A 23,034-nucleotide genomic window follows, 5' to 3' on the forward strand; every position below is an offset into this window, starting at 1 on the left:
TCAACACAGGATAGGAGTTAAGAGGTGGGGGCTGTTGGAAGTAGGGTCATGAAGGCAGAATACTCATGTATGGGAAAGGTATTCCTGAAAAAACTGCCTTGGCCCTTCCACCACATGAGGAAATAGAGTTTAGTGTATGAACCAGGAAGGAGCCTTCACCAGAGGCTGAATCTGCTGCATCCTTGATCTTGGACTTCCCAGTCTCTGGGACTATGAGGAATAAATTTGTGTTGCTTGTAAGCTACTCAGTTTATGGGATATTGTTCTAGCGATATTGTTTAGTGACTAAGACACAAGCATTTAAGGAATACTCTCTGAAATTATTATGTAATCAATAAGCTGACCAAATAGAGAATTTAGTAGCCCAACATGGCAAGAATAGGAGGCATACAATTTCCATAGGAAATACTGTTTAAAACGTGCAATTTAAAAAATAAAACAACTTGAGAAATGTAGAGAAATAAGAAAGTGTGATCCATACAGAGAGAGAAAGCCATCAAGATAAAGTATCTTTGAGGTAGGCCAATCTCATGAGTCATAGACTTCAAATCAACGATTACAAATATTTTGAAGAACTAAAAGAAACCATATCTAAAGAATTAAAGAAACTATCAGAATTCTGTCCCGTAAAAGAGGGACACACCAGCTGGGTGAGGTACACCAGCTACTCGAGAGGCTAAGACAGTAGGAGCACAAATTTGAGGTCAGCCTCAGCAATTTAACAAGACCCTATTTCAAAAGAAGAAAGAAAGAAAGAAAGAAAGAAAGAAGGAAGGAAGGAAGGAAGGAAGGAAGGAAGGAAGGAAGGAAGGAAGGAAGGAAGGAAGGAAGGAAGGAAGGAAGGAAAGAAAGAAAGAAAAATGTAGCTCAGTGGTAAAGCAACCCTGGGTTCAATCCCCAGCAACAAAATAAATAAATAAGGACATATCTAATGGTTGGACCACTCAATAACTAATTATTATAATTGATTATATAATTGATAGATATCAATAATTATGATCCAGTGTTGATGGGCTCAAAATACATAAAGATATACTTTTTGGCAATTGCAGTACAAAAGAGGAAAGAATAAGGCAATATAGGATCAAACTTGTTGTATAGTCTTGGATTTAGTTGTATTACTTAAAATTTGGTTGCTTTAAATTAAGATGTTAAATATTACCTGTAAATCAATTACTAATAAAATAATTTAGAAATATAAAAATGTGAGTAAAAACTAAGAGATTGATTCACTACACTATAAATTATTTAACACAAAATTTAGTAATGTAAGGAAAGAGTAACACTTGGTCTACCTGATAAACGGCATCTACAAGTAACTTAACAGTACACATAATACCTAATGGTCAAATATTGGAAAAAAATCCCCTAATAGGAACAACTCAAGGATGTCTGATCATCACCACTTCTGATCAACACTGTGCTAGAATTTCTATCCAGCAACGAGGCAAGGAAATAAAATGAAAAGCATTCAGAATGGGAACAAAAAGTAAAACTATCTCTATTTACAGATATCATGAGCTTATATATAAAGGAACTCAAGGAACTAACAAATAAAATTAAAACGAACATAAGTTTGAAAAATTGTAGGATACAAAATCAATATGCAAATCAGCTGCATTTCTCTACACTGGCAATGTAAAACTTGAAAGTGAAATTAAGACAACAATCTTATTTACAATAGCCTCAAAAAATACAATACTTAGAAATAAGTTTACCAAGCTGGGCATGGTGGCACACATCTGTAATCCCAGTGGCTTGGAGGCTGAGGCAGGATTGTGAGTTGAAAGCCAGCCTCAGCAGCAGAGAGGTACCAAGCAACTCAATGAGACTCTGTCTCTAAATAAAATACAAAATAGGTCTGGGGATGTGGCTCAGTGGTCAAGTGCCCTGAATTTAATCCCTGAAAAAAAAGAAAAAAAGTTTACCAAGAGAAGAGCAAGATTTATGCAATGAAAAGCACAAAACAATGTTGAAAGAAGTTAAATAAGACCTAAATAAATAGAAAGACATCACGTGTAATGGGTTGGAAGAATTAATGTTGTTAAGATGCTCAATAGAGATCAAATTGGTCTATGGATTCAATGCATTTCGTCTTTAAAATGCAACTACCACATTTGTAGAAATTGACAAGTTGATCCTAAAATTTAGATGGGAATAAGAAAAACCCCAAATAACCACCTCACTCTACAATGTGGTGAAAGAGAACAAAATAATAGGACTCTGACTTTAGTAGTCAGTTCCTTACTACAAATTTGTAAAAGCCAAAAGGGTGTAACACTGGCAATAGAACTGAGAGTTCAGAAATAGACCAATACTTCTGTAGTCAATTGATTTTTGACGAATTGCTAACACAATTCAATCATGAAAAAAAAATGGTCTTTTCAACCTATGGTGTTTGGATAACTACACAGCTACATGCTAAAGAAATTGTAGACCTCATACCATAAGCAAAAACTAACTAAAGAAGGATTTAAACTCTTAGAAGAATCATAGGTATTAAGTTTGTGATTTTGAATTAATAAAAAGTTTTGCTAGATATGAAATCTAAAGCAAAAGAAATCACAACCATATGGAAGTTAAAAAAAATAACAGTAAATAAATGGTGTATGAATGGATAGATAACAAATATTTTTGGTAGGCAGTTATAAAATTATTTTTATTAGTACATTTTAATTGTACAGAATAATGGATTTTATTGTGGCATATTTGTACATGCAAATGACATACTTTGATCATATTCACTCACCCTCCCATTACACTTTCTTACCCTCCCCTCCTCCACCCTACCCCTTTCCTCTTCTCTAATAAGCTCCCTGCTACTATCATGTCATGTTTGTTTCCATTAGTTCCACTTATGAGGGAGGCATGCAATACTTGTCTTCCTGAATCTCTCTTATTTTAGTAATTGTGATGTTCTATCATTCCATCCTTTTTCAAGCAAATGAAATGATTTCATTATTTTTATGGCTCAGTAATACTCTATTGTATACCTATATCATATTTTATTTATCCATTCATCTATTGATGGGCACTTAGGCTGTTTCTATGGCATAGCTATTATGAATATAGGTATGCATGTATCTCTACAGCATGCTGACTTTAATTTTGGGGGGTATGTACTCAGGAGTGGTGTAGTGGGATCATATGATAGTTCTATGTTTTTGTTTTTGTGGAACCTCCATACTGGTTTTCAAAGCTCCTGTATTAACTTACTTTCTTACAAATAGCTTATAAGCATTCCTTGTTCCCTATATCCTTGCAGCATTTATTGTTTATTTTTGCATTTTCACTAGGGTGACATGGAATGTCAGTGTGATTTCTATTTGCATTTTTGTGATTGATTAAATTGTTGGACACTTTTTCATGTTATAATTGGCCATTCATAATTCATTTGAGAAATGTCTTCGGTTAATTTGCCCATTCATTGATTGGGTTATATCTTTTATTTATTTATTTATTTATTTATTTATTTATTTATTTATTTATGTGAATTATTTTTTACTTCTTCATATATTCTGAATATCAATTCTCTATAACTGGCAAAGACTTTCTACCATTCTGTGAACTGTTTTCTTCACTCTGTTGATTGTTTCCTTTGCTGTTCAGAATATTTTTAATTTGATGTGTCATTTCTTGCTATTATTTCCTGATCTAATGTAGTCTTATTTAGAAGTCATTGGGTGTGCCTATGGCTTGGAAGTGTTTCCCTGTTTACTTCCAGCACTTTCAAAGTTTTGGGTCTTACATTAGGTCTTTGATCTCTCTTTTTTAATTATAATAGAGGAACACAATATCTTTATTCATTTATTTATCTTTATGTGTGCTGCAGGTTGAACCCAGTACATCACACATGCAAGGCAAGAGCTCCACCACTGAGCTACAGCCCCAGCCCCTTTTTGATGCCTTTTGATGATTTGACTTCATCAAAATTATACAGACTAAAGTAGGAGAGGGAAAAGAGTTTAATAAAAGATCCTTAAAATTGAGCATGTGTTAATTAAAGAAAGACAATGAAAATAGTGATAAGATTGAAAAAGTAAACACATATGAAAAAGTAGATAAATTGGACCATGCAAAAGAGAAAAAAAGAAGGTTCAGAAATTTGTCCCCAAATCATGCCCCTAATTAGTGCTCAAGGAGAGTCAAGAATCTTAAGTCTCTAGACTTCAAAGGTAGATATTTTTTTCTATTTAACCAAAAAAAGGTGGGGGGGGCTGATTTTTAAATGTCTAAATGTTAGAAAGTTAATTGTATGGCATGGTATTGGCATCAAAACAGACACACAGACCAATGGTACAGAATAGAGGACAAAGAGACAAACCCACATAAATGCAGTTATCCCATACTACACAAAGGTGCTAAAAACATTCACTGGAGAAAAGATAGCCTATTCTACAAATGGTGCTGGAAAAAAATGAAAAGGTACATGTAACAAAATGAAATTAAACCTGTATCTCTCACCCTGCATGAAACTGAACTCAAAGTGGAACATAGACCAGAGACCTTTCACTTAATAGAAGAAAAACTAGGCCCAAATCTTCACCATGTCAGTCTAGAATCTGGCTTCCTTACCAAGAACCCTAAAGCACAAGAAATAAAATAAAGAATTAATAAGTGAGATGGATTCAAACTAAAAAGCTTCCTCTCAGCAAAAGAAATAATCAATAACACGAAGAGAGAACCTACAAATTGGGAGAAAATCTTTACCATTAGATAAAGCATTAATCTCTAGGATATATAAATAACTCAGAAACTTAACACCAAAAAAAAAATCCCAATCCATAAATGGGCTAAGGAACTGAACAGACACTTCAAATAAAAAGAAATACAATCCATCAACAAATATATGAAAAATGTTCAACATCTCTAGCAATTAAAGAAATGCAAATCAAAACTACTCTAATATTTTATCTCAATCCCATCAGAATGTCAATCATCAAGAATACAGGCAACAATAAATGTTGGGGAGGATGTGGGGGGAAAGGTATGCTCAAACATTGCTGATAGGACTGCAAATTGGTGCAACTACTATGGAAAACAGTACGGAGATTCCTTAGAAAACTCAGAATGGAGCCACCATTTGACCCAGCTATCCCACTCCTCAACTTATACCCAAAGGACTTAAAATCAGCATACTACAGTGACACAGCCACATCAATGTTTATAGCAGCTCAATTCACAATACCTAAACTATGGAACCAACCTAGGTGTCCTTCAATACATAAATGGATAAAGAAAATGTGGCACATATATGTGGTATATATTTGCTGGCTGTTAACCAGTCATTGTTCTGCACTACTACAGGCCCCTGAATTCCTTGTCTTAGAGTCTCTTTTCTCCATCTTCAAAGTCAGTGATCCAGGTCAAGTCCTCAAACTTCAAATCTTTCCAATCTTCTATTCCACCTCATCTTCTCTTCCTTCCTATTTTGTTTTAAAGGACTTATGTGATTATATTGGGTCCACTTGAATAGTCCAGGATAGCCTTTTGATTTTTAAGGTCAGCTGATTAGTAATTTTAGTTAATTTCATAAAATCCCTTTATAGAAATATTGTGTTTGATTGAATAACCAGTGGAGGGGGGATCTTGGGAGATATCTTTAGAATTATTCCTATCACAATTAGGTAGACACAAATTTGATTGTATTGTTTCATTCTTCTACATTTCAACATGTTGAGCAATGTTTATAAAGCCTAAAAGTAACTTGAAACTCTATACATGTCCTTGACTGATTTACTTGTAGACTATGGAGAATCCAAGTAAGTACTCATTACAATTCCCAAAGTTCATATGCAGAGAAATGACATCTGCTTGGCAATTCCCAACCAATTTGATTGGTAAAATTCCCTATCTCCCTTATTTGGCAGAATTTCATTATAGTGACCTTTAGTCATTATTCTAATATACATCTCTTTAAATTTTTACAAATATTTAATTTCAATAGACTATTACTGAGTTTTATGTATTTCTATTGAATATAGATTTGTTTCCACATTAAGGGTTTTTAAATATGTGCATGGTGCCAAGAGAAAAGCTATTGTATGTGTTTTTACTCTTCATATATAATCTTAAAAATATGGTTTATAGGGCTGGGTTTGTGGCTCAGTGGCAGAGCGCTTGTCTTGCACGTGTGAGGCACTGGCTTCAATCCTCAGCACCACATAAAAATAAATAAAATAAAGATATTGAAAGCTTAGACCCCAGGAAACTTTAAAGACAAACCAAAGAGGCATGTTAATTTTCAAAGGAATAGAAGCTTAAAAGAAGAAATCCAAGTTGCATTCCTTCAGACTTTGGCCTACACTTAGGATGCAGTGAAGCTGGTATGTCTGCAACATTCTGAGAGATAGGCTGTTGGCTGGGAGTTAGGGAGGGAAATGTAGAACAAACAGGTCTGACATAGGAAAGAATTCTAGAAAAAAAAGAGCCAACTGGGTCAGATGGTAGTTCCATTCTCAGATTCCAAGGAATCTCCATACTGCTTTCCATAATGGCTGCACCAATTTGCAGTCCCACCAGCAATGTATGAGTGTGCCTTTTTCCCCACATTCTCGCCAACATTTATTGTTGTTTGTCTTCATAATAGCTGCCATTCTCACAGGAATGAGATAAAAATCTTAGAGTAGTTTTGATTTGCATTTCTTTAACTGCTAGAGATGATGAACATTTTATCATATGTTTTTTGATTGATTGTATATCCTCTCCTGAGAAGTTTCTGTTCAGGTCCCTGGCACATTTATTCATTGGGTTATTTGGTTTTTTGGTGCTTAGCATTTTGAGTTCCTTATATACCCTGGAGATTAGTGCTACAGCTATCCCTCTTCTCTGTCTATACCCAAAGGACTTAAAATCAGCATACTACAGGGACACAGCCACATCAATGCTTATAACAGCACAATTCACAATAGATAAACTGTGGAGCCAACCTAGATGCCCTTCAGTAGATGAATGGATAAAGAATTGTAGCATATATACACAATGGGATATTACTCAGCAATAAAAGAAAATAAAATCATGGCATTTGCAGGTAAATGGATGGCATTGGAGAAGATAATGCTAAGTGAAGTAGCCAATCCCCCCCCCAAAAAAATGTCAAATGTTTTCTCTGATATAAGGAGGTTGATTCATAGTGGGGTAGGGAGGGGGACCATGGGAGGAATAGATGAATTCTAGATAGGGCAGAGGGGTGGAGGGAAAAGGAGGGAGCAGGGTATTAGCAATGATGGTGGAATGTGATGGACATCATTATCTAAAGTACATGTATGAAGACACAAATTGGTGTCAACATACTTTATATACAACCAGAGATATGAAAAATTGTGCTATATATATATAATAAGAATTGTAATGCATTCCACTATCATTTTTTTAAATCAATAAATTTAAAAAAAAATTTTTTAAAGAGCCAGAATAAAAGGTGTCCCATATTCTATGAACAAACTCTATCCAAGCCTCCAGGCTAACACTGAAACCTGCAAGTGGAGGAACACTTCTGGGGGTTAAGACCAAAAGAACTGCATTGATACTTGAATGCAGCCCACAACAAACAAGACAGAGTTTACAGCTTGAGTCTATGCAAGTTAATCACTTACTTAAACAAATCATCCCCAGTCTCTGAAAAAAAAGATTCCTGAGTACAGAATCCACAACCTTTATGATATCAGTATTCATAATATCCAGGATAAAGTCTAAAATTACTTTATAGACAATAAATTAGGGCAATGAGATCAGATCATGGGAAAGGATGATCAATAGAAGGCCACTCCAAGATGAAACAAACAAGGATTTGAAAACTGCTATTAGAATTATGCAGAGTGAGGAATATATGCTTATAATGCATGGAAAGATAAGAATTTTACTACATGTCTGGGGTTCTAGCTCAGTGGTAGAGTGCTTGCCTAGCACGTGTGAGGCCCTGGGTTCGATGCTCAGAACCACATAGAATAAATAAATAAAAGTCTTGTGTCTACTTGCAACTAAAAAAAAAACAACTATATTTATAAAAAAAGCCTTTGACAGAGAAAATGTTTGAAATTTAAAATAACAAATTGTATTTTTTTAGATTGAAAATATAATATTTGATTTTTTAAAAAAATTATTAGGTGAGTTTATAAGCAAAATGATTATGAAGGTGACCAAGAAAAAAATCAAAAAATTGAAGATGAAGCAACTGAAATTGTCCATTCTGAAAAATAGATAACACAATCAAAATATACAATAAAACATCCTGTAATACTGTGTTTGGCTTAAGAGTCTAATATATTGATGGCTGAAGTATAAGAAGGAAAGAATAAAAAGAACAGGACACACAAAAAGTCTGAATAAATAGAGACAGAATACATTCATTTCAAATTCAAAAAACTTAGCTAATCAAAGTAGGATAAAATTTTAAAATCTCATGCTGAAAACCAGATAAAGATCAAATCTTGAAAGCATCAAAACATCAAAGATACATAACAAATAGCAAAAGCAACAACTTGAAACTATGAATCTCACATCAGAAAGTAGAAAGGCCAAAAGACAGTGAAATAATATCTTTAACATACAAAGGGAAAAGAAAAAAAACTAAAAAGAATTTATATTCAGTGAGAATGTATTTCAAAAATGAAGACAAAATAAAAACATTCAGAGAAGGAAAACTAACATAATTTATCACCAGCAGAATTATTCAAGCTGAAGACAAATGATACCAGAGACAAACTCAGAAAATCAAAGCGCATGAAAGTATTGTAAATAATAAATATGATAAAAGAAAAGACTGTTTTGTCTTTATTTTTAATACTGTTTAAAGCAAAATATCATGACATTGATTTGTAGGATTATATTATATGTAGATTACATATGTAGTACAAGTCATCACTACAGAACAAAATATTGACATTGGGATTATTTAATAGCGTGTATATTTCATAATATAATACATAGATTTTAGATCTCATTTAACAATACATCAAAATGACAAAAGCTCTAATTGTTCTCATTTTAAAGTAATTTTAAATACTCAAAAAGGAAAACAGCATCTGTAGCATAAAGGGAAATGTAAACTTTACAAATAAACTATTATTTTTTGTTTAATAACCTGTATACACTTTAGATTTCCAGTGAATCATGCATCTTAAAAACTTCTACATCACTCTTGATTTCAGCCGAATTCCATAATTATTTAAAAGTTTTATATTCTTATTACTGTTTTTAAATAGTCATGCTATTATTGCAAAGATGTATTTGAATGTGTCATAGTGATACTATCTTATCTAAGTGCAATGCTATATGTTCTTAAAAATCAATACTACACTTTAGTCTCTCTGCCCCTGGGCTTTATTAGATTTCAAATACTGACAGAGGTAATGTTTTTAATGTCCTAATAGATTTTCAAATTTAGCTCTGAAAACTCAAGGCATTGATTACATAATAAAAAAATCTTATTTTGAAGCATTGGTAAATTATTTCAAGAGTAAGTGACTCAAAATTGGATTAATACTAAGGAAATAGGATTTTGAAATGGAGACAAAGCTCCAAGATAATTTTTCTACAAAAATGTTCTAACATTTAATATCTTAAACCAGAAAATTTTCTTACCTAAATTCCTATTAAGGCATACTCCTAATTTAACATTTAATTATATTTATAAAAGATACATGACTACTATTAAAATCACCAGGTTTCAATTGATCATGCCAGGCAGTAACTTACCTCTTATTTCTCTGAAGCTTTTGATATTATTTTCAACCCCATTTTACAGTTGAGGATACTGAGACCAGACAACAGGTTAGCAGGTCTAAGTTCTTAATCCAGCTACTCTCACTCCAGAGATTTTAAGTCCACCCAGATGATATAATTAAAGGATGGATGTCCATACAACTTCTCATTTTTCTTTAATATGCACTGCCTACCCCTCCCATTTCATCTCTTGATAAGGCTATCCAAAACAAAGCATAGAAAAATGAGAAAAAAAGAAGATAAGTAAGGCAGGAAACACAATGCAAAAGATAGAGGAAAAGCAGGCATTCTATTTACAAAGAAGATGAGGGTGAGTAATATAGGATGTGAAAAACCTTCCAAGTACAAGGAAGAAACATAGAGAGGTACTGAGGGCAGGTGTGCCAAATCAGCAATCCATGAGACATTGCAATGGCAAAAGTTTGGGAGCAAAATTGAATATTGCCCTCTAACATTACCAAATCTATAACAAACCCCATTTATTGCAGTTAGTGGTTGGTAATATCAATGAAACTGGTTTCTCTTTGGAATTACTAACAGTAATTGATTATTACTAACAGTCATTAAAAATTCTAAACAAATGTATTTTTTGACATCAAAGCTAAAAAAATAAGAAATTTCATCTTGTTTACATAGAAGTTAAAAACAGCAACACCAAAATTATTCAGAACTCTACTTTTTAGGGCCAGGTGTTCTATAATAAGCATTACCAACAGTATCCATTTAGCTCTTACAATAACCATCCTATGAACTTAGTACCACTGTCCTTAGAGTATAGAAAACTAAGACTCAAAAAAGTAAATATATCAAGATCTTACAAGTAGGGTCTAACAGAACAAGAATTCTAATTAATAGGTACTATATGAACTTAAACATTTCCAAACTAATATCTAATTCCTGAATATTTGTGTGCTTTAATTTCTCCCAGGGTGCTATCCATATTTGAATATGTCCTTATATTTATTTGAAGAAAATATTATCACTCTTTTTTTCCCTCTTTTTATTTATTTTTATTTTTTTATTTTTATTTTTTTATTGTTGGTAGTTCAAAACATTACATAGTTCTTAATATATCATATTTCCCAGTTTGATTCAAGTGGCTTATGAACTCCCAATTTTACCCCGTATACAGCTTGCTGTATCACATCAGTTACTCTCTTATAAAAGTAATCATCCTTTAGTTAGGCAATGTAGTATCTCTCTTCATACTATGTTGAAACCTACCAGATGAGAGCAGGATGGAATTGATTTTTGCTCACTTATATAAATTAATCACTGTATACAATGTTGAGTAAATTAAATTCATTAATTAACAAATGAAGAAGGAATAAAAGTTTGGCTCCAGAATCTCTTCAAAGTCTATTGGGCAGTCCATAGAGCTTTCTAATGAACCTGATTAAACAAATATTACTAGACAGAGCTGTAATAAGTCCAGCCAAAAGCAAAAAAAAAAAAAATTGACTGCATAATATATATAGCATTATCATAGTTACATTTTACAATTTCACAAGGTGTCAAATTAACTAACAAAATCCCAGTTATCATCTAGATAGACCTGTTGGAATCCCAGGAACCCAATTATGATAATCTGCTGGAATACTTTAGAATCAGAAATATTCCAAAAATGATCAAAGAATACATAAAATCAGACACTATAATTATTAAAATGTAAATGTCAGTCCAGGTTCCACTGACCTAATCAAATACTTGGGACAAAAAAAAAGTAAGAAATAAACAAACGAAGAAATAAAGGAAATTTTAAAAATTCAAAGCAATTACCAGACATATCACCATTGTGATCATGAAATGGTGGTGTTAGACTGGTTATCCCATTTCTCTTTTTCCAACCAAATTGTACACTCTCTTGTTCCATATTGCAGAGCCCGTCCTCAAAATCACATCTTTCGTAGTTAGAGCCTAATGAGAGAAAAAAGCAATTAGCTTGCACAATCTCATTTGACTTTGCATTAGTAAGCTTGTTATCACTGTGACCAAAATACCTAATAAGAACAACTTAGAGGAGGAAAAGTATATTATGGCTCATGATTTCAGAAGTTCAGTCCACCATCAGTAGACTCCATTCGTCTGGTCCCAAGATGAGGTGGAGGGAACATCATAGCAGAGGGATAGGACGGAGGGAAGCTGCTCAGCTCCTGGTAGCCAGGAAGCAGAGAGTGAGAGCAAAGCACCAGCGATGAAATATAAACCCCAAAGGCACTCTCCCGGTGACCTACTTCTTCCAGCCAAATCCTACCTACCTATAGTCACAAGCCGGTACAATAATCGTTTTAAAAAAACCTTTTTTTTTTTTTTTGTACCAGGGACTAAACCCAGGGGTGATTAACCACTGAGCAACATCTCCAGTCCTTTTTATTCTTTTTTTATCTTGAGCTATGGTTTCACTAAGTTAGTTAGGACCTAAGTTGCTGAGACTGGCATTGAACTTGCAATCCTCCTGTCTCAGTCTTCTGAGCAGCTGGGATTACAGGCATGCACCACCATGCCCAGCTCCTTGCAAATTATCAACCCATCAAATGACTTAATACACTAATTAAGTTATAGTTCTCACCATCTAAGGTCTCATCTGAGATTTGAGACAAACTCTTGGCTGTAATTCCCTGTAAAAATCAAAAGCAAGTTACATATATCCAACATAAAATGATAAATTTTAACATTTCCATTCCCCAAGGAAGAAATAAGGGCACAGAAAGAAAAAAAAAGGGGTCTATACCAAGACAGAAACCCAGGTAGGTATATATTAGGTCCTATAGTTCCACATGTAACATCTGGGACAAATGGCAGTGAGATGTGAGTCTCAAAGGGCTTGGGCAGCCCTGCCCTTATGACCTTCAAGGTGGTGGTCCATGAGGTCTCTGTCTTAGGTTGATTCTGTCCACAGTCAGCAGCTTTCCTCAGCAGATCTTCCATTTCACTGGCATCTCTTAATTCAAGCTGGGGTCTCCATTCCAGCTTTGGCTTTATTCTCACAGCCTCATTTATCAACCTTTCAGGGGCTACCACAGTGATTATGACCTTGCCACACTATGCCTGGTCTACCAGGATTTCCTTGGATATTTTGGAGGAAGACTCCTTGATGCCCTAAATCCAGAATTCTGCTTCCTGAAGAACTGGAACCATATGGATGATGACATGGTCTTCTGAAAGTTCAAGCTGTAGCCAGGCCCCCTGGGACCCCAGCTGCAGCACTCTCTGCATGACTCGGAGGCTGAGCACAGTGAACCAATCCTGATGAAACCATTTCCTAGGTGCCCCATGCAAAGTTGTGTGTCACCGAGTTCTCTTAAGTGAGTTTCATTTTTACACCTTGAGCCTGCCACGTGTGTGCTCTTGGTGATTCCTGAGATGGCCTCAATGCATCTTTCCTATTGTCCCTGTGCAGAGTACTTAGTTTCTCTGTAGTGATGGTAATCTCTCCAGCAACCAGATCTTCCTTAGAACCAGTTTTCCAATTGCTTTTCTTGTCAACTGTGAGTTTTAAAATCTCCCCCCCCTTCTGATTCTTACAGCAAACTTCACTAAAAGCCACCTGCATACCATGCCACCACCTGAATTTGGTGTTGCCTTGAAATTTTCTCTATTAGATTAATTAATCCACCACCTTTAAATTCAGTTTTATAGAAACTCTCAGGATCTGGGCAAAATGGAGGCAAGCTCCTTTCTGGGACGTAATGTGAATGATCTCTACTGCAGTTCCCAATTAAGTCCCCATTCCCCTCTGAAACCTCAATAGCACAGTTTTTGCTATCTGCATTTCTCTTGGCATTTTGCACTTCTGAGCTCCCCTCAGGATCACCTATTAAGCTCTGCTGACAACATTCTAAGGCTTCTCCAAACTTTTCCTAACTTTCCCAGCAAACCAGTTCCCAGTGCATCTGAACCACATAGGTTAGTCATAGCAATGATTCCACTCCAGGTATGAAGATCTGCATTAGTCAGGGTTCTCTGGAGAAATAGAACTTTCAGGATAAATGATTTATTAGAAGGGGATTTATTAGATTGGATTACATAATCAGAAGTAGGATAGTCCTACAATGTCCATGCAAAGGCTAAAGAGTCAAAAGAACAAGGAGCCACACAGTCCCAAAAGCCAGAGCCTTAGAACAAGAAGGACCAAAGATGTAGCCCCATGTCATCAGTAAAGTCCAGGCAACTCCCTGGACAATCTCTGTTCAGAGTCTGCTTTGGAACAGTGAAGGAGCAAATGTCTGATTTCTCAGGCACCTTCTCAAGAAGAATCAAGCTTACATCTGCCTGAACTTCCTCCTTCTTCCACCTCTTCTTTCATCTATGTTCCAAGCCGGTTAGACTATGCTGCCCACATTCAGGGCCGATCTCCCCACCCAGTTTGCTCTCCCACATGCCATTCATTTCAGAAAACCCCCTCATCAAAACATCCTGAATTCTCTTAATCTTAGATATTTTTTAGTCCAATCAAATTGATAATTCAGATTAACCATCACAGACTGTAATAAGACAATAGTAGAAAAAGAAAAGTTAGCAACAAATGACAAATACAAATTAACCTCAGATTATTTTTTACTAATCTATGTCTACTTTATTAATACAAACTTTTTGTATATTATATTCTAATAAATTACTGCACACAAAAGACAATGTGCTCAAACAGAAAGAATATTACATGGGGTTAGACAACTGAAGACCTACTCCTGATTTGAATTCATATTAACTGAGTCCCTTACCCAAACCATTCAATCCTCTTTCTTCACTTGAAAGGTTAGAATAATAACATCCTACCATCTCCCTTAAATAACTTCTAGGAAGATCTAATGATGATATATATATATAAATTCTTCACAGCTTCCAGATTCCTTGTAATATTAGGAACTATTATTACGTCTGAGCTCCCATCAGAATCACCTATTTAAGCTCTGCTTACAACATTCTAAGGCTTCTCCCAACTTTTCCAAACTTGATCTTCCTGCCCCCCAGTCATATCAGAATTTTAGGTTTCAGAAAATCAAACCCCAAAGGCCCCTCTGCTAAGAATTTTTATCACAAAAGAGGCATTTCAGGCTTTTATTTTTTATTGTTGTTTGTTTTTCTGGGTATAATGGATCCAAGAATTTGGAGAGAAACAGAAGAATTTAAGCACTTGGTTGTTCCCCAGAACAAACCGTATAATGCTTTATTCCACTATACAATATCTGCAAATGTCACCGTCTAAAAATAGACACTGTCAATTGCAAATAGTTATTCCTTGGTTTGTAGGCCTTCGCAACTGTGGCGATTGTCCTTTGACAAGTTCTCTCTTTCCCTGACTAGTTGAATTATGCACAGTGGCAGTAAATATATGACCTAATAGTTGGTGCTTGGCAGGCAACCCAGATGCAATAACATAATCATCATTTGTTCACCTTTTCACATAAAGTACTGTTTAATAATAATACTAATAATTTATCTGGTGCATTTTTTTGAGGTCATCCCTGAGAATAGAGAACCGATTTAGAACTCTCATTTTTAATAGTTAACTAAACCTGTTTCAATGCCAGAAGTCTATTTTATTAACTTTACTCCTGGATTCCCTATTTTTTAATGATTTTGTATTCTGTAATAATAACAAGAATCCTTATTGCTACAATCGATTGACATTATTTGTTTTGTGCGGTACTTTATTTCTTATAATAACAACATGAATCAGGCATGAATCCATTTTCAACTTGAGGAAACTAAGACAATATCTTCTAGATATTAGGTAACTTTTATAAAATAAGATACCTAGTGAATGCTATGGTCAAGTTTGGAATCCAGTCTTTTTGACTCCATAGTTAAATTTACAATTTCTCTAAGGCCTTTGGAGTATTTATAATAGCTAAAATATCCTAGTTATTAGGAGTCTTAAGACCCCTAATGATCAAGGGAATCTGGTTGAACAAAAATGAACTAAATTATATAGTCAGTGTATGTATGTATATATTTGCGACACTTAACAATGTTTCAGTTAATTGTAAACCACATTTAGAAAAGTAGCTATACCACATAGCCCAGGTGCATAGCAAGATATACAATCTAGATTTGTGTAAATATACTCTATGATGTTCAAACCACACAGAAATTGCCTAATTGTTCACTTCTCAGAATGTATCCTAGTCATTGAACAATCTATGAGTATATTCTTGTGTATCATTTACTAGGCTATGCATATATTTACATAAATGAGCATCCATTTTCAAGTTTTATTTAAGTTCTCAGCAATTTTACTATGATCTGTAATTATAAAATATTCTAAATTATTTTATCACCATATTTCAGCAGTTGTGTTGTTTTGGTTTAGATATGAGGTATCCTCCTAAAAAGATCATGTGTGAGACAATGCAAGAAAGTTTAGAGATTAAATAATTGGGTTATAAAAGGTTTAATTTAATCACTTCTATCATGATGCCTTGCCTTACCTGAAGCTCCAAGGAATGGAGCCAGCCGTCTATAGACTGCAGCTTCTGCAACCACAAGCCCCCAAATAGACTTTTCCTCCTTAAAATTGTTCTTATCAGAGTTTTAGTAATGTCCGCATGAAAGCTGACTAAAACATGTGTGTATAAAATGCAGAGACATTCTTACACAGGTGACAAATATTTTTTAAAAACCACAAAAGTACCTTGCAACCTAATGACTTAGTTGATATCTGTTTGAAATGTTCTTTTTTTTTCTTAATACACAGGCTAATGATCATAATTTTTGGACTTGGACATATTAAAACTGGGAAAAAATAGCTAAATGAAACATTTTTCCCTCTGAATAATCACAACAGAGATTCGTTTCGTTATGAAATATTCAGCTGACGTCTAAAATTATGTATTTAAGAACATAATCATGAACTACTAGATTATTCAAAAACCAGAAAGCTTTCTAAGTATTCATTTGTGCTTTCTCAATAGAGAACTGTACATTTTACACCATTTGAATAATGCCAATGCATTGTGGCTGCTCTGCTTTTTCATTTCATATACCATACATTCACATTCAACTCGGAAATTATTTGTTATAATAAATTGGTTGCCACATAGATTATTGCGACCACCCCATCCCTAAATTGTGTAGTTTAAAATATAGTCAGACCATATAAAGAGCAATAAGAAGTGACATATAGAAAATGTGGGTAGAATCCAAGCTCCTCAACTTTTCAACTTGTGAAGCTCATCATTTTGTTTTCAATTTTATGATCCAGAAAGTTAGAGTTACTGCAAAGAGGCAGGATGCCTCCACTGTGCATTTTAAAGGTTGATTGCAAGGCACAATTAACTCCTGAATTGGCTTCCACAGCATCAGATTCTCTCATTAAAGAACCTCTGAAGAGGGGCTGGGATATAGCTCAGTTGCTAGAGTGCTTGCCTTGCATGCACAAGGCCCTGGTTCAATTCCCAGCACCACACAAGGGGAAAAAAAAAACACTAAAGAATGTCTCAGATATTCAATCTTTAACACCAAAAAAAGATAAAAAATATATTAAATTATATTGCAAAGTAACAATTTGGGCATACTGCTGAGGAAACAGGAAGGTGGTAACAGTGAAAAACAGATAATCCAGAACTGAGGAAAATAAATGGTCTGGGTAAATCATTATGACATGAAGTTCTTAGAAGACAGAGCACAGTTTCAAATGCTTATTAGGAAAGTTCTAGAAAGCAGGGGGGTGAGATTGAAAATGTTAAAAATCAAACCACACTTAGTTCATGATTTTACCTTGGTCCAACTTAGTGATTTTTCTTTATCATGAAACTTTTGTGAGACATAGGTGTAGTCTTTCCATAACAATAAGTACTACATATTTTCTATTGTGGTAAGATATACATTACATCAAAGTTTATCATTTTAACAATTTTAAGTGTATATTCACATTGTTATGAAACCAGCCACAATCCATCTTAAAACTCTTCATCTTGCAAAACAAAAACATTATACCCTTCAAACTCTACGTTCCCATTTCTTCTTATCACAATTCCCTGGCAAACACTATTCTACCTTTGTCTTTATGAATTTGGCTATTCTAGGTAATTCATATAAATAGAATAATAAAGTGTCTTTGTTGACATGCTTATTTCATTTAGCATAATGTCTTCAGGTTGATCTATGCAGCAGAATTTCCTTCATTTTTTTTGAGACCAAATAAAAATGTAAATGTAAAATCACATTTTTAAATCCATTCATCTGCCAATGGACACTGTAGCTTTCAGCCTTGGGGTATCATGAATAATGTTACTTTGAATATTAATGAATAAATCTCTCTTTAAGTTCCTACTTCATTTCCCTTGGATATATACCCAGTCATGGAAATGAAGTAACATACAGAAACTCTGTGACTAACTTTTTTTTAAAGAATTGCCATCTGTTTTCCAGAGTAGCTACAAGACTTTACATTCCCATTAGCAAAGCACACGTGTTCTAGTTTCTCCACATCTTTACCAACACATGTCATTTTTTCGAGATTTTTGTTTGTTGTTTTTACAACAGTCATCCTAATGGATGTGAGTTCTACTAGTCAGTCATCCTAATGGATGTGAGTTCTACTAAAATACCTGATATGAACAACTTAGAGAAGAAAGCGTTTATTTTGTCTCACGGTTTCAGATGTTTCCATCCAAAATCAGCTGGTTCTATTACTTTTGAACTAAAGTAAAGCAGAACATCATGGCAGTAGGCAATAGCAGAGGAAAACTGTTAAACTTATGGTGGAAGAAAAGCAAAGCGTGGAGGAAGGAACCCAGGACAAGATAACCTCCCCAAAGCCAGGCCCACAGTGACCTACTTCTTCCATGTACCACCTGCCTGTAGGTCCCAATGCCTCACAGCAGTAAATCCACCTATCCATGGGTTATTCCACTGATGAGTCAGAGCCTCCAGGATACAATCACTACTCCAAAGTTCCACCTCTTGACATGCTACGAAGGGGACCAAGCCTCCAACACATGAGCCTTTGGTGGGATATTCCAGATCTAAACCATAATACAAGTAATCATATTGTGGTTTCAATTTGCATTTCTCTGTGGTTGATAATGTTGAGATCTTTTCATGTGCTTATTGGATATTTGTATATCTTCTTTGGGCAAATGCCTAATGAAGTATTTTGTTTATGTTTAAATCAGTTTGGTTTCTTTGTGATTGAATCATAGCAATCCCTTGTCAGATATATGATTTGCCAATATTTTCTCTCATTCAATGGATGGACTTTTCACCATGTTCATAAGTGTACTTTGATGAATAATTCCCTTTTATTTTTATGAAATCCAATTTATCTATATTTTCTTTTTTTGCCTGTGCTTTGGTGTGTTATATCCAAGAAATCCATGTCCAATATCAAGAAACTTTCTCCCTCATTTCTTCCAAGAGTTTGATAGTTTTAACTGTAATCTTTGGGTTTTCAATTAATCCACTTTGAGTTAGCCTTTTGTAATGGTACAAGGTAAGAGGTCAAGATCATTTTTTCACATGAAGAGACTCTTTCTCACTGAATAATCATGGCACTAGTCTCAAAAATCATTGGGCAATATATGTGAGCATTTATTTCTGGGCCTTATATTCTATTCCACTGGTCTATATGGCTGTTTCATGTGAGGACCATATTTCTAAATACCATAGCTCTGTAAAATAATTGTGAATCAGGAAGTGTGAGACCTCTAATTTGTCCTTCTTCCAGATTGTTTTGTGTACTTGAGGTCCACTGAGATTCCCACATGACATTTAAGATGGATTTTTACTATTCATGAAAAAAAAATTGTTGGAATTTTGAGACATCTTACCAATATTAACTATTCCAATTAATGAATATAGAATGTGTTGGTTGTGGAGCAGGCTGAACAAATAGCTGCAGGGTGGGCTGAACATTCGACCCTCACCCTCACCTGTCTGGTTCCTTATCGCTTGTTTGCCTCAAGTCTGGACACTCAACCCCACTCAAAGCTGAACACTTGACTCCCACCCATCTGGTGCAACAGAAACCCACATCTGATCCCGGCCCCATCTGCTTGAAGGCAGAGATGATACCCTTAACAATTGCTGAATGATCCAATCACTGTAGGCCAACAAGGCAGTTTGCAGACCCAGAGACTCCATTAGATTTTGACTATAAAAATTCTCCTGCCAGAACTCTCTCTCTCATTCTTCTCTTGCTTTCTCTCTCTCTTGTGCTTTGCTGTCCCCCACCCCACCCCCACTTTGCTGTCTCCCTCTCCCTTTCTTCTCTCTTTTTTCTCTCACAATCTCTCTCACTCTCCCTCTGTCTCTTTTTCTCTTCCTTCCCTGTTAATCAGACACTGCCACAATAAAGATTTCATGGTAGCTCCAAGTGTCTAAAAGGAAATACATTTCCTTTCAGAATGTAATTTCATTAATTTCTCTATGTAAATTTCTTTAAGCAATGATTTGTTGTTTTCAATACACACATCTTTTATCTCTTTTTCTTGATATTAAAATTATGTGTTCTGTAAACAGTGAACATGAACAGAGATACTTTAACTTCTTTCTTTACAACTTAGTTTTCCTAAATGCACTGGCCAGGACTTTCCAATACCATGTGAAATAGAAATGATTAAAACCAACATACTTTTTTGTTGTTGTCGTTGTTCTGACCTTTGAGGAAACTTTTTTGCCTTTTAGTATGATGTTACTGTGGGTTTTTCATGTACAGCTATTATTTTGTTAAAGTCTTTCCCTACTATTCCAAGTTTGTGAGTGCTTTATTTTTTTGAGGAAAGCTATGTATTACAAAATCATAAATTTTTACATAGAATTTAAGTTTATTTTATTGTTTTGTTTTACATGTAGATAACATATTTCCATAAAGAATTATCCCCCTTACTCCCAAACAATGTCAAAAATTAATGACCAGTTCCTAAAAAGGACAAAATTAATCCAAAACATTACAATTAAATGAAAGTAGAATTAAAAAATTCTCAAAAATAAATTTTAATAAAATATTACTATAATTTGACTTAGCATTTTAAAAGTGTCAATTCCTTTTTTATCAGAGAAATTATATGCTTCACACTGAATTAATTTTATTCTTTTAATCAATGAGGTAAAAAAGAAAAACCCTAACTCACAAAGATCTGTGAAAGCAAATGCAATTAGCACTTTTGCAATGCAAACCAGAATTGTCCAGTATTACTTAATCTATGTTCTTGTCAAATTGTTGCCTTAAACCTCAGGTTATTGAGATTATCTTTGACAAGAATTGTGTCATTGATGGTATTTATGTTAATCAGAAAAAGATTATCAAACCATGCTTCAAATTTAACATTGACTTAGAATTAGTAACATTGAAAGGAAGTCTCCAGTGTTTGTAGAATTCACTCCAGCTTTCAGCAGAATACAAGTATTAGAAATGTTGCTTAGTTGTGTACATAGAATTCTGTATTCCAGAGTACCAGTTTGCCCAGAAAATCTAATGCTTTTCCAATAATTTCTATTAAAATGAATTTAGGACTTTGAATGAAAAGTTGCTTGAGGACATTTTCTATTAAATAGGATAATTTGTGAACAAATAAATTTATGTTTTTTTTCCTGAATAAATATTCAATTTCTCTCAAAAGATGTAAAATTTCCAAATTCAAGCAAGTGTTCCCATTAGAAAGCAATAATTATATCTGGGAAGTAGAAAAATATTACATTCTAGTCTTATTTCTTTTAAAAGCTGTATAATTCAAGGTCCTTGCTTTTGTGCTAGCCTTCTTTCAGGATTCCTAACCAAGCCTAAAATACCAGCATGCACATGTAGACGTTGTTTATTTACAAATATCTTTGTTTATAAACAGAAGTTAGGAACATGAGATGAAAGAAAGGCAGGAGTTCTATGAGTATACAGATATTGGCCTCAGAAAACATTCTGCTATGGAAGAAACAGTCCACCATTTGATGTTGCAAGGGGTCCTTGAAATTTTCAAATGGAGCTCAAAAGCTAAATATCCTTCTCATCAGTTTGTATGCTTGAAGCACAAAACAGGAACAGACTTCCTGGGAAGGCTGTGTAGTTTTATCCAATTTCATGTTGAAAGAAAATAACATAACTGACAATCCCTCCAATCATTTAGTCAGTCAGTAAACCAGTAAACATTCAGTCTATTTAACATATATTAATTCTTAAGTAAAAATCGGTATCCTAGAAATAGGAGAAGTAGGGAAATTGTCTGCCCTAATGGAAATAACATTTTGATTTTTTTATCATTGCCTTCAAAATATTAGGGAAACTGCTTGCAGCCCAGGAAGCATAGTATCATTTCAGAGAAGCATGCTTAACGCACTATCTCCCTGTCTCTCTCTTTCTCTCTCTCTCTTTGGTTTAAGAAAATCTCACCAAATTCCAAGTCCTCATCGAGTTTATCCTAGTTGTTATAAGGCTTCTTTTGTTGGAAATGTGATAAGGAATTCTGAAGAATTGGATTTAAAAAAAAAAAAAAGTTTCCAGGAAAGTTTTAGTCTCTCCCTATAAGAAAGGTTCACTGACCAGCCAACCTTCAGAATGTGCTGGGGGTACTTTTTTTTTTTTTTTTTTTGATGCTTTCATGTTTTCACAGGCCAGAAGCACTGCTATTTTTTTTTTTACAAAATCATATTCAGAGATAAAAGGACAATCCACATTACATATGGATCACCTTTTTTCTATTTCCATTGCCCATTATTATCAAAAACAGTCTGCAAGTCTTAAACAATTCTAGATATCAAAACATGTTCAAGAAAATGATTTATATTACACAATTATGTGTATCACCATCCAAGTCATACAAAAATTGCCAAAAGTAAAAAGTTCCTAATAGTGTTATTTGACATGAAAAAATATTTTATGAAGACTGTTTCCTAAATAATGGAAGAAATCTAATAAACATACATACAATATATATATATATATATCACTTCCAGTTCTAGTTCTCTGAAGCTCAGATTCCGAAGCAAGATTAAGATAAGCTCTCCTAGAAGAAAAATAGTGTTGGAAGTAAGAGAAAAGTTAGCATATGAATAATAAAACATCTCATTAACATATTTATTCTAACTAAAATAAACAATAAAAGTCAAACACATTCATACTGTTTATTATTAGTTAAAGTGAGTACTCATAATTCCCATTTACTATCTCCTGCTCTCTGGAAATTTTTCAGAATTTATATCAGTGAAAATTTCAATAAGGAGTTGCTTATTTACTTTATCTACATATAAAAAAGTATAATTTTTGCTGGGCATAGTGTTGCACGTTTGTAATCCCAGAAGCTTGGGAGGCTGAGACAGGAGAATGGAGAGTTTAAAGCCAGCCTCAGTAAAAGTGAGATGCTAAGCAACTCAGTGAGA

The 23,034-nt window shown here is 34.2% G+C and overlaps 1 protein-coding gene across 1 annotated transcript in view; it reads right to left on the reverse strand.

Moving 5' to 3' along the window:
* Window positions 1-11,840, reverse strand: part of Malrd1 (MAM and LDL receptor class A domain containing 1) — a 610,752-nt gene extending 598,912 nt beyond the window's left edge. Inside the window, exons 1-2 of the mRNA XM_078024684.1 lie at window positions 11,836-11,840; window positions 11,503-11,723 (exon numbers count right to left, since the gene is read on the reverse strand). Of these exons, the coding sequence (XP_077880810.1) occupies window positions 11,503-11,723; window positions 11,836-11,840 (226 nt within the window). The remainder of the gene's footprint in view (window positions 1-11,502; window positions 11,724-11,835) is intronic.
* Between the last annotated feature and the right edge of the window lie 11,194 nt (window positions 11,841-23,034).

Source organism: Ictidomys tridecemlineatus, chromosome 10 (assembly GCF_052094955.1).
Source record: "Ictidomys tridecemlineatus isolate mIctTri1 chromosome 10, mIctTri1.hap1, whole genome shotgun sequence".
In the NCBI taxonomy this organism is placed as follows: domain Eukaryota; kingdom Metazoa; phylum Chordata; class Mammalia; order Rodentia; family Sciuridae; genus Ictidomys; species Ictidomys tridecemlineatus.